At 41.7% G+C, this 14,644-nt stretch overlaps 1 protein-coding gene across 7 annotated transcripts in view; it reads left to right on the top strand.

Moving 5' to 3' along the window:
* Positions 1 to 14,644, top strand: part of apbb2b (amyloid beta (A4) precursor protein-binding, family B, member 2b) — a 71,111-nt gene that overhangs the window by 34,217 nt on the left and 22,250 nt on the right. For 4 of the 7 annotated variants that reach the window (XM_079813369.1, XM_079813370.1, XM_079813372.1 and 1 more), the window contains exons 3-5: positions 2,110 to 2,240; positions 2,468 to 2,513; positions 5,392 to 6,342. In XM_079813369.1, the coding sequence (XP_079669495.1) occupies positions 5,394 to 6,342 (949 nt within the window). In that variant the 5' untranslated portion in view covers positions 2,110 to 2,240; positions 2,468 to 2,513; positions 5,392 to 5,393. Of the gene's footprint in view, positions 1 to 2,109; positions 2,241 to 2,467; positions 2,531 to 5,391; positions 6,343 to 14,644 lie in introns of all 7 variants that reach the window. The other 3 variants (XM_079813368.1, XM_079813371.1, XM_079813373.1) reach the window with 1 other exon arrangement.

Below are 14,644 nucleotides of genomic sequence, written 5' to 3' on the forward strand. Positions count from 1 at the left end.
CAGGTAAAGAATGTTTTTGCTCAGGTGACCAAAGTGTTCGCCCAATAGAGAAAAGTTTTGCTCAGCGAGAAAATAAATTAGAAGGAACATTGCATATAAGCAGATAAAAATTGCTTTGCAATGTGCCACACTTCATTCCAGCCTGAATGCTTTATGAGTGTATTGTACTGAGAATCATAGTGTTTACATAAATCTTCACTTCATTCTTATGGGTAGTTCTGTAAAGCTTGCCTGCAGCGAACAACAGTTACCAAGGAGCGCAGAGCTTAGCAAAGGGTAAACTACTGTGGTCAGGTTCGATTTTTGTACTCAAACATACACACACACACCCTTTCTTTAAGGTCATAAGTGCGGCAGCCTCCTGAATGAGAGAGAGATGCATGATTATGAAAGCGGGATCTCAGGGAGGTTAGCCACCACTCGGACATCTAATTAAAGCTCACCACACTCTCACACACACTGAACTGCTCTACTTCTGTTTGTGTTCTGGTCCTGGTTATGCATGGATACAAAATGGCAAAGCAAATCAAAATCTCAGCTTTTATCTGTCTTTCTTCCACTTTGTATCTTTCTGGATCTGTTACCCTCTCCCCATCCTAATTAACAAACACTCTTGTAATTTTTACTGCTGGGTGATATAAAAATATCGTAATATTTTTTCAGATTTGTTATGATATTGAGTAGCAGTATATCTTAATATTTATGTAAATGACTTAAAATTTCATTTTTTTCAGTCAGAGAAACCATATCAACAAAGTGAATGCAATCATTTCCCACTAAAGAACACAAAGAAGAATGATATAGAATAATTTAAATGCAGCATTAAAAAGTGTAGTAATAAATAGCAAAATTTCTTTACACATTTTTGCTAAAACATTTGAATCCAAATGGCATGCGGAGACTTCAGTATACATTTGAGTAATGTCTCAAACTAACTATTGAATCAGAGTGGATTCATTGAAATGCATATTTTCCTGAAATGTGTGAGGTGCGCAAGCTATTAAAACTTATGAGGTGCAGTCACATTTACTGTTGTTTGGCAAATGTTTGTGGGCTATAACCGTTCCAATAGGAATTCACTCAATTGCAAATGTCGCATGAGGGCGAAAGGCTTTCCCACACAGATTTCGCAACCGGTTCAAGCTGGTCATGTGGATTTGTCACACTGACCAACAGAAAGCTTGGTTAGAAAGATACTTTTTTGTATTTGAGATTTCACCAACATTTTGTTAATGCAACTGCACCTATTCACTAGTCATGAGACAGGGAAGGATCTTGAATTTAGTCTAATAAACACTCAATAGGAAACTTAATATTAATATTTACTTCCATTTTTTTGGTACAATTTCAGTTTTCTACTGTCCAGTGACATTTCAGAAAGAAAACGCCTCAGAAGCCTACTGTTGCTAGAGTAATGAATGCAACTTGTTCACACAGAACACGTTTTTTCATTCCACTGCGCTACTTTTTCATTGTTTTTCAATGTAAATGTGATCGTCAGTCTCTGCTTTTCCGCTACAGACTTTCAGCTAATAGAAAAATACAGTCATTTTCTGGTGTTATTTTTTGATTGGTTGGGGCATTCTACAGCCCTTCATCAAACTTCTCGACATACAGCCCACCTCAGATTGTTTTTAATCAATGCTCAGATCGTAAAAAACAGATTAACACTATCTGTGCCTAAATTCTGATTGGGTGACCTGCCCATGCCTAGATCCGGCCCGATTAAAATCATTGTGTACTGTATCGCCCATTCCTGGTTGTTTTTGGTTATAATGTTTAGACATGTATGCCCTTTGATCTGTGCAGTGAGAAATAATTTCATTCATATTCACCACCCGGTTAGGTGATTCCCCTTGAGACTGAGTGTATGTTTCTGTTTGTGTCTCCACCCTGACAGTTATTTTTGTCATTGTGCTCCAGATGCATATTTCCACCCCATGCTGTTTATACGCACAGTAGGAGATGTCCCAGAAGATACTCACACTCACTCAATCACACATCACTAACCATAGCCAAGGGATGGGCGTAGTGAAAATGCATTAAGTAAAAATGTCTATATGCTATCTATTTTCTCATCATATATATATATTTTTTAATTGTGTTCAGAAAATATTTCTTGAGTGCTTCTATGGTGATATACTCAGCTGGTGCTGATTGGTCAAAACCTTGATGATGCACTGATTCTACAACATGGCCCAGGAGGCTCTGTGGAAATACCCACAATCCTCAGCTCCCTGGTGAGTATGACTGCCTGCTCATTAAATGTTTGTATTAACCTTTGATGTTATACAGATAAGAGTTGTGCATTACAAAACTAAAATTGAAGCTGCACATTTGCAATTGTGAATAAATACATAAAGGTCACAGCATATATTGAATTCATATTGTGCTACCTTTGTATTATGGTCCGTGGATGATAAAAGAAGTGAATTGATCATTTTTGTTGTTGTTGTTGTTGTTGCAGATTAACATTGGCAGCTTCTCTGGCTCAACAAGAAAATCTGTACAAGGTCAGACTGCCCTCTGTGTAAGGTCATGATTTGTGCATCAACCAGGGAAAACTGGCTATTAAAATCTTTTTTTTTTTTGTTAACTGCCATTTTACAGAACCGCTGTATAGATGGTTGAATATTTTTGCCTGTTTAAAAATCCAACATTGTCTATCAGTGTTATTCAATGTCAATTCAACCTTACAATTGGGAGTCACTATGCTAGAAAACAACACAAAATCTAAAATTCACTAATCAGTTGACTATTTAAAACTAAAAATCAGTTGCGGTCTTTAATTTTGCATGTTGTTATATTAACATGTCAGTAAATAGACTGCCAAACTTAAAGTCTGGATAGTTTCACCCAAAAATGGAAATGATCCCATAATTTACTCACCCTCAAGCCATCCTAGGTGTATATGACATTATTCTTTCAGACGAATGCAATCGGAGTGTAAGAAAATATCCACATTTAAAACTTAATAAAGTAAAATATCTAGCTTCTGCCAGACCGCCTTCAATGTATTCAATTTACAAAGAAATTGTAACGCCTCTCGCCGCTCAAAACGCTACACTTTCTTCGTAAGTTTAATACGTAAGGCGGTCTGGCAGAAGCTAGATATTTTACTTTATAACGTGTCAAATATGGATATTTTTCTTACACAAACCCACCGATTCGCTTCAGAAGGTCTTTATTAACCCACCGGATTACTTTTATGATGGATGGATACACTTTTTTGGGCTTTACATTTTGGGCTGCCATTCACTGCCATTATAATGCTTGGATTAGCCAGGACTAGACATGTGCCGGTATACGGTAATACAATATAATACAATCACAATAATGAACATGCATGATATTGTTATCGTGGGCACTTCAAAATACTGTGAATAATTATTTATTAGTAATTATTCAGATTTTTAGAATGCATTTTAAGAATACTTGACCCATCAACCGTTTCAAATGAACAACATGCCAAAGAGGAACGCGCGCTGATGTAAACAGACCCAATGTGAATGAGCAGCTCATGGCAGAAACCAGGGCGGAACGAGTGAAGGAAACGCGCTGAATGAAAGTGCACATTCACACTCTCTGACAGCAGTGGGCGCTGACGGAACAGCAGAAATGCAGCCGTTTCCCCAGTAATCCTCATAAACAAAACACTCGCGCTACTAAACACACAGCCATTCAGGTTTCTGTATTCACTACGGTGCTCATCACATAACCAAATACTTAATCCTTAAAGACTTAAGGCTATTCTTTTTCAAACTTAAACATTTTATATTTTAATCTGGACTAAATTACATGCCCTAGATATTGTTTGAATATGTTCTCAATCAATTCTTTATTGTTCAGTCACACACTTTACAATAAGGCTCTATTATTTAACATTAGTTCATTCATTAACAAACTGACAATGGAAAATACTTCTAAAGCATTTATTTATCTTAGTTAAATGTAAATTTCAGCATTTAATAACACATTATTAAAATCAAAAGTTGTAACTATTATTTAATGGACCTGAGCGAACACTAACTAACAGTTGCTTTTTTTTAAACTAACATTATCAAAGATTAAGAATAATAACTTCTGTTAAAAACTTTGTTAAAGTTAATTCATTAACTAGTGAGACCGTATTGTAAAGTGTTACCTATTGTTCTTTACTAAATTATTTTGCACTTTAATCTGTTTTAAATATTTGTGTACTTTATACATTTTTGTGTATTGCATTTAAATGTTTGGTTCTTTTTGTTATAAGAAAGTTATTAAACCAGTTATAGTATGACAACCCTTTTTTTTGCAACTTATTTCAATACTGCGATAATACCGTATACCGTGATAAAAGCTTCAGCAATTAATCGCAACATGAAAATTTGATACCGACACATGCCTAGCCAGGACATTTTTTTATATAATTGTATTAATCTGAAATAAGAATGTCATATACACCTAGGATGGCTTGACGTTGAGTACATCATGGTGTAATTTTCATTTTGGGGTGAACTATCCCTTTACCCCTTCCAAGTTCTCAGTTAATTTAATATCGGACACAACCAAAAATGACTTGAGTTGTCATTTGAGTTGTCAAGATGTTATCTGATTAAATTAAAATGGAGGCATATAAAGAGTTCCCTACTGTTGCCAATGGTGACTAGATTTATTAAATCTCAAATTTTAGTCACAGTCTGGAGCCCTGTTTGTGTTCGTCTGTATTACAATATGTCAGATTACTCTTTCCTAGTGAATGTACTGAATCTGCTCTTTGAGCATTTGTAAAAATCAGCTCATCTTTTGGCATGAACCTGATTTAATTTTCCACCCTATCACATCATAGTATGAAGCACTGAGTTGTAAATCAGCTATAATCACATTCAATTCCCACCAGATTAAGTTGATTTTAAATGTGGTAATCCAGTTTTGGTAGCACAGAAGCAGCACAGTCTGCAGAGCTGCTTGAGCAAAGACTAAATAAGCTTTTCATGAACGTCATTGCAGATTCAGTCATAGTGTCACTCTATCTGCAGTACTATCATCTTTTTATTATTCTTCACATTTAATAAAGGAAATTGTAGGTGATCCACATTTAAATAGTTTTTGCATTCTTTGACACTGTTTACACCTAATCTGTCTTGACACGTTCTGACCAACAGCGAAGGGCCACCTACTCATCTGTCAATCAACCATTTGATAAAAACAAGAGCTTTAAACTTTGCCCGAAATGCAGCTTTAGTTCGATTAATACAGGCGCTTGACCTAAAAATGTGCTTAGATTGAAAAAATCAGGAATATATGTGTGGATATTAGTATGCTTTCTTACTTTTTGCATTTGCCTTTCTATTGTTGAATGCAGTGTTTTAAGTGTGATTTTGACTGCTTTTTCTATCTTTCTCCCTTCAGCCATGATGTCAGTCTGCGTGCCCACACCACGGAACTCCTCCCCCTCTGTGGACGTAGCCAATCGCAACGGGCCCTCTGCAACTCCGCCCACTTCCCTCAGCCTTCGCTCCTCACACAATCAACTGCTAACTGGTGATGTCATCAAACAAGGTCAGGCCACTCCTCCGAAGTGCCGGAAGAAGTACGCGCTAACAAGCATTCAGAGTGCGATGGGACTCAGCGAAGGCGTGACGCCACCGTCGTCATCTTCAGCAACTACTGCCAACCCTAAACTGGCCAAAAATGGTGCAAATCAGTTACGCAAAGCTGCGGAACGACAGGATCACAACAAGAACACCACAGAAGAAGATGAAGATGGAAACACAGATGGCGAATCAGAGCTCAACATCAATGATGAGTTGAGGAACGTTGAGGAGTTAAGCCTCGACAGTGAGTCTATTGTTGATGACGTTCACAGTGACTTTGACCCCAACAACGAGCTTGTTGATGAGGATGTAAATGAGTTGGTTGATGATGACGCTAATGAGGAGGATCGTGTGGAGTATTGTGACGACCTGCTCATTCTGTCCGAGAAAACTGAGATTGTTTCAGACAGGAAGTCCCCCGAGCACCTTAAGACCAAGAGTTACCTGGAGTCATGCCTGGATGACCTGTCATATGAACTGCCTGATGTGCAGGATGAGGATGTCACCAAGCCTTTGCTGGAGAAAGAGAAGAATCCCTGCCCCTCGTCTCCACAGAAACCACACAGCCCCGAAGACACGCCTCTCCTGTCTGTCGGCTCTTCATCTTCCTCTTCCTCACCAGAGACGAAAAAAGACCGACCACGGACGGGAGCCAAGACAGACCGGGCACTAAACCGCATCCAGAACCTTCCACACAGTGACGAGGAGTCCAGCTGGACCACATTGTCTCAGGACAGTGCATCACTGGGCTCACCAGAAGAGAGCGGTCAGTAGTACACATTCAAAGCGTTACATGTGTAGCTTGCTGGTCTCCTCTGTGTGGTTTGATGTGTGTGTTTTGGACTTGTGTAGTGGATATGGTGCACTCATGTGGTATGCGTGGTTTTCAGTTTGATTGAAGTGCGTTGGCAGAGAGGTTTTTGTGTGTTTGTACTGTTCACTTCACTGGAGTTTGATCTAGGTAAACGCAGCACAGTGTGTGTCTGGTTTTTGGCTGTGAAAGGAAGCTTGTCAAAAGCATGTTTACTATTTTGTGTACATTTCTTAAAATTGTCATCATTTACTCTCTCACATATCATTCCAAACCTGTAAGATATGAACCACAAGATAAGTGAAACAGAATCTTAATGTTGCTCTTTTCCATGTAATGAAAGTGGACAGTTACCATTAACTATCAAGCTCAAAAAAGCTCACAAGTGAGATTTTAGACTTGCAGTGAGGGATTTTAAATGCTTTTTGAAGTTTGACAGGCACAGGTTACTGGTAAGTGTCTGATTTTAGTTGGATCGAAACAATAATTAATCTTACAATGCCATGTTAACAATTTATTTTGCGAAGTGGACTAGCAGACCTAGATAATGCAATTGTAACTTGGTGTCGTTCAACATGTATACAAGTTAATCGCACTACAGGTGGCCGAGGTGACCTTATTTATTTCATAAACGTTATTTATTTCAGCTAGTTGGCAAGGTTCATTTAGACTACTAAAATACAATTAAAACTCAAATAAAAATGAAATAGTTATTTAAAAACCCACACAAATCTAATGAAAATGACAAAAACACAACAAAATGACTAAAACCTGAACTAAAGCATCTAAAACTGAACTAAAAACATCAAAAAATGAATAAAAACTATGTAGTATGATACTAAAACAAACAACTGATTACTTGCTCAGTTTATTTGGTGGTTTTATTAGGGATTATTTCTTTTACATTTTTATTTGTTTCCTATATCTTGTAAATGAAGATTGCTCAGTATCTGATGCTCAGTATCGGTATCGGCTCCGACACGCCATTATTTGCCGGTCGGGTCAGACAGGAACGATCCAAATCCGATACTGTGCGTATACTATTCTGTGTTATTGTTATGCCCCAGTACCCCACAAAAGGCACAAGAACATTATAAAGCATCATCAACTCTTCGTGCACTATATTAAGTGTTCTGAAGCCATTCCATAGTTTAATGTGAGGTATAGATGAATATTTAAGTCATTCAATTCAAGTCCACATGAATGCTTCCATCTGCTGCGTCTGTCAGTCATTCTCCATTCAGCTTTCAAACTGTGCGTCGCGTTCGTTTACGACAGTCAGCACAATGAAACTCTCTCCAAGATGACTAAATGTTTCTGTTGTTATACTTGATCTTTAGGGTCTATGGTTTTGCATAAATTACTTTATCTTGCTGGAGTTTATTGCTGTTTCAAAGGTTTTTTTTTTCGTTCTTTGCTTTAAAAGAAGTTTGAAATACCTTTGCAGTGCTATACTATTAACAAACAAGCCGACACCACCCACGCTGATGAGAGTGCAGCTTAGATCATTATGTAAACATGTGCTGCACGCTTTCCTCTCAATAACAAAAGAAACATACAACAAAAATTACAGCGGGGAGAAAAAAGCAGTAAAGAAATCATCTGATCATAGTGATGTGGATATGTTTGCACTAGATCTGCAGTATCCAGTCAAGTCGCGTCACGTTTATTTATACCACTTCATACAAAATTCCTTTAAAGCCACAAATATCCTATCTGTTTTCTATAAGCTTACTGTAATTGAGACATTTATTCAAGAAATTCATCACAAACAGAAAGACGTTTACAAAGAAATTTCCTTTCGGAGCAAATTTGAGCGAACGTCATTTTACCAGTGAGTGTTCGCTTGGGCCATGAGCGATTGAGTGGAGCGCACTATTTTTTGGGTGAACTATGCAACCCATGTAGTTTGACTTGGATAAATGGTGCTGGATTTTTTGTAGTATTACTGTGGTGAGTCAAAATGGCAGTTTCTGTGGTAATGAGTCTCCTCTCTGCCCCCTGACTGTCTCTCAAACCAGTCTCCCATTGACCCAGGGTCTGTCAATATCTCCCTCAGTAGACAGGAAAACCTCACAGGTGTGTGGCAGGTCTGTTCAGCCAGCGTGGTGGGTAATGGACAGCTGCGAACTGGTTTTACACCCAGATGTTAGCTGGCATCACCGGAGCAGACTGTTATGCATAATTCGTGCACATCCATCCCTCTCCCACCGTTTCTGTGTCTTGTCATACCAAGGTCACATGACCACGCGTTGGGTGACACTGCAGGAAAAATGATCTCGGGGTTGCCGGGGTGACAGAACGTTCGGCGAAAGGGGTGGGTTCGATTGGCCGGGTGACGAATTGCGTGTCCCAGATCGACAGGAAGCTGATATCTCTCTTCCTGCCAGATTTAGATAAAAAATAAACGGCAAATAAACAGTGTCTGTTGCTCTCGCATTCTCACCCACCCCGTCTCTCCCTCTCCCTTTCTCCATCAGTCGCTCGCCCCCTCTGTCTCTCTCCGGCTCTACCTCTGCTTTCCTCTCTCTTCTCATGTCATCCTCTCTTCTTGCAGCTGCTCAGTCATGATGCTGGGTAAAGACTACATGTTGGCCATTGTTATAGTGAATTACGAGGGTAGGTACTGCGTGTCGGTGTGTCTGGTTGTGAGTCAGTGCTGCGCATGTAGCTACGCGTCTCCATTGCGTGTGCATGCTCATAAATGCAGGCGGAGAAGAGAGATAAGGAAGAAGGGAGGATGCATTGAAGGGTGTCATGAGCTGTGTGGTCAGGAATACTAAAGTTTGTGCATATGTTCATGGCACTTCGGTTCGTGTGTGCGTGTGTGCACAGATTTTACAGCTGTCCTCCCCTCCCCCTCTGCCCGCCACATGCTTTATAGAATGCAGAAAGAGAGAGACATTATCGAAAGTGGGTCGAATTTAAGATCTAACATAGAAAACTAGGCTGAGGATAGTAACTACAGTATAAGCTAGCACATTGTTTGTGAGTGTTTAAAATTAACTAGCTGGGTTTTTTTGCTGAAAAATACACAATATCATTAAATGTCAACCTGATTGTCTCTATTTCTTTGTATTTTAATCTGCATGAAGGTTTTGTTGTCTTAGAGAACTGCGATGAGGTTTTTAGGCGGCTGTAGTGACCCACTTATATATCAGGGACTACAAGTCCCATAATGCACCTTGGCGTAATACTCAGTATTAAAAGAACACTACAGCTACTGTACTGCAGTGCCTCATCGTCCTACTAAAAGGGAACTTGGGTACAGGAGATGTTTCTAATAAGCACTCGTGTTCACTTAGCATGCTTGGAGATTAGATTAGCCATACCTGACTATTGCTGGCTAATAGCTGTTTCACTCAGTTAGTCAGTTCTCTTGGTTAATTAATAAGTCTCAATGAAGTGAGACATGCCTGAGAGCAACAGTGAGGCTGCTCAACTCTTCCTGTTGTTCAAATGCTTCCCACGTTACTCACAGGGCTATTATAGTTAACTAAAACTAAAACCATTAAAAAAAAATCATTTTCGTTACTTGAAAGAAAATAAGTTATGTTAACTGAAATGAAATAAAATATAAAAAACACATTTTATTTCAGCTATCAAGGTTAATTTGATTTAACTTAATTTAGGGTACTAAAATAACTAAAACGGAAATTAAAATAAATATAGACAAAAAAAAACAAGTACCCTAAAAATGACAAAAAATACTAAATCTTAAACTAAAATAAAAATATAAAAACAAAATTGAATTAAAATATTAATAAAAACCATAATAGTATTATTCCAATTTACACTTATGTTGTGTCGTATAACTTGTACATTATGATGTCTAAAGAAGCCTGTGGTTCTAAAGAAGCCAAGTTCTAAAGAAGATCTGTTCTAGATAATCTTTTTGTATTTTGTCACATTAGCAAAATTTCAGCAAAAATTTGTGGTTAAAAAAGGGTCATTTTCAAGAATGTAGCTGTAACAAGGTTTAATACTTCAGGGAAGAAGGAGGTGGGAACCGGCAAACGTTTCAAGACACTTTAATCATATAAAATAAACAAACACAAAACGAAAGTAAAGCGGCAGCCCCTCAAGGACGACTGCTGCACACACATAAACATAAACAAAACATAACGTAAATGTCTAGGCCTGGTCCTTTCTCGTCGCTTCTCCTTTTATGCTCCTGAAGCTCCTCCGTGAGAAACTCGAGACCGGTGCGGCACACAGGTGACCCTCATTAATACTTGCACCATGGGCTCCGCTCCGTTTTCACGGCTCTCGGCCCCACCCTGCTTGCCACAGTAGCGATGTGCAAAATGTATCTTACACAGAAGTCACTTTGAAACGAAGCAGCTTTTTGTTGGTTATTCACGACAAACCATCAAAAAAAAGTTTGGTTTAAATTCAAGAATTTAAGACAATATATACTGTAATATGAAATATATCACTGCTGTATACTAAAATGTACTTCTCAACATAATAATAATACTATACAACCAAGATATTTTTCATCCATGTTTTAAATTTATGCACTTATGTTGTGCAACATCTTATTGGACAAAAATAAAAAAAACATTTTTGTAAATTAAATGTTATATTTTCATTTGATTACATTTTAAAAGCTTGATTAAATTGTTAAAGTGTATATACATTTGTATTAAATCATAAAACACAGAATCCCCTAAAAGTAAAATGGAAAACACAGAATTTAGGGGAAAATGTAATGTATTTCATGGGGCCCTAAATGAAAAGGTAGCTACTCTGTGAAGTTTAATTGTGAACAAACAAGTTTACATGTTTACTTTCATTCTCAAGGTCTAACAAATATTTAGAAAGCATTTTTTTCCCCATTAGTGGTAAATTAAAAATATCGATATCGTATGAAATGAAATTTGTCCTTATCGCCCAGCCTATAGTCTACAGTATCATTAATTCTGAGTATTCAGACATTATACTGCTTTTTGCATACTATGTGGCAGGGAATGAGTAGCAAATTATCAAAATGTCCTTTGAGAATCTCTTTAGAGTTGTTTTAAACACACACACTGAATGTCACAGCTTCGTGGTTTTGGTGAGGACGTGTTTCCTAGCTTGAATCTGTTCAGCATATGTGTGAGTAGGAGACTGCAGTGGTTTACTGTGTGTATGTGTGGTTTTCCTCACCCAGATTGCATTGTGTGAATAATGCTCTTACTAACATCTGAAACATGAAACAAACATTCCCAGCTGCTGAGCGAAGACAGACAGAACAGTAGCAAGTTCATGTTTGAGAGAGAAAGATTTTACAGTATGATAGTCTTCCAGTTGCACAAAAAAACCCTGCTGCTTATCCTTGGTAGCAACAAGCCATTATTACACAAAATTATTCAAAATTTGGGTAAGTGTCTTCAGTGTTGGAATGGAATATTGCTGTATTAAAGGCACAATATGTAAGATTTTTAGATTTAAATATCCAAATACCTCTAGAACCTGTTATATATTTTGTTGACTTGTGTACTTTACATCATCCCAAACATTTCCAACAACGTTTAAATCCAGAGAAATCAGCTATTTTAACCAGTGTTACGGAACCAGTGTCCTTGCGTTGCCTGTCAATGACGTCATATCTGCAGTACCCTTGATTTACATAGAAACCATGGAAACACCAAAGATGCTTTAATATAGTGTGTATTTTAATAGACAGGCGATCAACTGTTTGGATATACATTTATCAACAGAAAACGAATAATTATTATACAGCGCAACACGGTCAGTCTTATTGTTTGAATCACTTGTTTTCCAATAATGTTTTTACCATGACTCAGAGACAACACTATTTTGTCAAGTGGCTAACACAGCATAATCAGAGAGAGCTTTTTCCATCATACAATATATTTTAAAATTAATTGCATGTCATTTAGCAACAGTCATTTAGTCATCCTGTTTTTATTAATATGATATTCTAATATCGATCTATATTACTGATGTCACAGAGTGTTTTGGTGATGGTTCATGTTCATTGTTCTTGGTTCGGTTTTCTGTTTATGTTCATGGTTATGTTTGAGTTTGTCATGTTCACAGTCTTGTCGTGCACTTCCTGGTCTTGTCATGTGACTCCCATGCCCTCATGTGATCTTGTGTCTTGTCCTGTCATTGGTTCATTGTCTCATCACTGTTCACAGGTGTCACTTGTCTTGTCATTAGTCTGTGTGTGTATTTAAGCCCTCATGTTTGCCATGTGTCTTTGTCAAGTATTGAATGTTGTAACCCGCTGTCGGTGAGTTTAGTTATTGTCAAGCCAAGCCAAGCCAAGCCAAGTCAAGTCTTTGTTTTATGTTTGGATGTAGTCAAGTCAAGTCTTTGTTTTATGTTGAGATTTATGTTTAATTGTTAATAAACTGCACTTGGGTCCTTCAACTTGCCTCCAGTGGAATAGCGTTACAGAATACTTGACCGTCAACAATGGACCCAGCAGTTGCCCTCCTACGCCTTCGTCAAGGCCATCAGGCCATTGAAAATTATGTTCAGGACTTTTGTGAACTCAGTCATGTGATTAACTTTAATGACGTGGCCCTCAAGGACATTTTTAGGTTTGGGCTAAACGACCCTATCCGCTCACAGATGCCAGGGGGGAAGATCCATTTTTCCCTGGCCCAATATATTGACTTTGCTCTTCTGCTGGCTGGGTCTTCTTTTACGGTGGGGACTGTGGAGGAGGGGCCCCACAACCCCACAGTACCCACCACAACCCAGCCAGAGTCATCCGCTCCAGCCCACGTCCAGGCTCCAGCCCACGTCCACGTCCAGGCTCCAGCCCACGCCCATGCTCCAGCCCACGTCCAGGCTCCAGCCCAAGTCCAGGCTCCAGCCCAAGGCCCCGTCCAGGCTCCAGCCCAAGGCCCCGTCCAGGCTCCAGCCCAAGGCCCCGTCCAGGCTCCAGCCCAAGGCCCCGTCCAGGCTCCAGCCCAAGGCCCCGTCCAGGCTCCAGCCCAAGGCCCCGTCCAGGCTCCAGCCCAAGGCCCCGTCCAGGCTCCAGCCCAAGGCCCCGTCCAGGCTCCAGCCCACGGCCCCGTCCAGGCTCCAGCCCACGGCCCCGTCCAGGCTCCAGCCCAAGGCCCCGTCCAGGCTCCAGCCCAAGGCCCCGTCCAGGCTCCAGCCCAAGGCCCCGTCCAGGCTCCAGCCCACGGCCCCGCTGTCCCGCCCAAGAAAATTTTGGGGGGGGGCAAGGGGTACATGGAGGCCATGAAGGCCCCGCCTCTGTGGCCTGATGAACTCCCGTTACCGCCATGGCCCGATGAACTCCCGTTACCGCCATGGCCCGATGAACTCCCGTTGCCGCCATGGCCCGGTGAACTGCCGTTGCCGCCATGGCCACCCACGCCCGAGGGTCCAGGTCCTCCCACGCCCGAGGGTCCAGGTCCTCCCACGCCCGAGGGTCCAGGTCCTCCCACGCCCGAGGGTCCAGGTCCTCCCACGCCCGAGGGTCCAGGTCCTCCCACGCCCGAGGGTCCAGGTCCTCCCACGCCCGAGGGTCCAGGTCCTCCCACGCCCGAGGGTCCAGGTCCTCCCACGCCCGAGGGTCCAGGTCCTCCCACGCCCGAGGGTCCAGGTCCTCCCACGCCCGAGGGTCCAGGTCCTCCCACGCCCGAGGGTCCAGGTCCTCCCACGCCCGAGGGTCCAGGTCCTCCCACGCCCGAGGGTCCAGGTCCTCCCACGCCCGAGGGTCCAGGTCCTCCCACGCCCGAGGGTCCAGGTCCTCCCACGCCCGAGGGTCCAGGTCCTCCCACGCCCGAGGGTCCAGGTCCTCCCACGCCCGAGGGTCCAGGTCCTCCCACGCCCGAGGGTCCAGGTCCTCCCACGCCCCAGGGTCCAGGTCCTCCCACGCCCCAGGGTCCAGGTCCGCCCACGCCCCAGGGTCCAGGTCCGCCCACGCCCCAGGGTCCAGGTCCGCCCACGCCCCAGGGTCCAGGTCCGCCCACGCCCCAGGGTCCAGGTCCGCCCACGCCCCAGGGTCCAGGTCCGCCCACGCCCCAGGGTCCAGGTCCGCCCACGCCCCAGGGTCCAGGTCCGCCCACGCCCCAGGGTCCAGGTCCGCCCACGCCCCAGGGTCCAGGTCCGCCCATGCTCCCAGGCCCGTCCAGGTCATGTCTGGGTCCAGTGCCCCTGCACGGGCCTGGCCCACCATCCGCCCCCCAAGACTTTTTGTTAAGACTTTCTGTTAGGCCATGGGTGTTTTGGTATTGTTTGGGCGTCAGGGGCCGCCCATAGAGGGGGGGATCTGTCACAG

Source organism: Gobio gobio (genome assembly GCF_949357685.1).
Source record: "Gobio gobio genome assembly, chromosome: 3".
NCBI classification, from domain to species: domain Eukaryota; kingdom Metazoa; phylum Chordata; class Actinopteri; order Cypriniformes; family Gobionidae; genus Gobio; species Gobio gobio.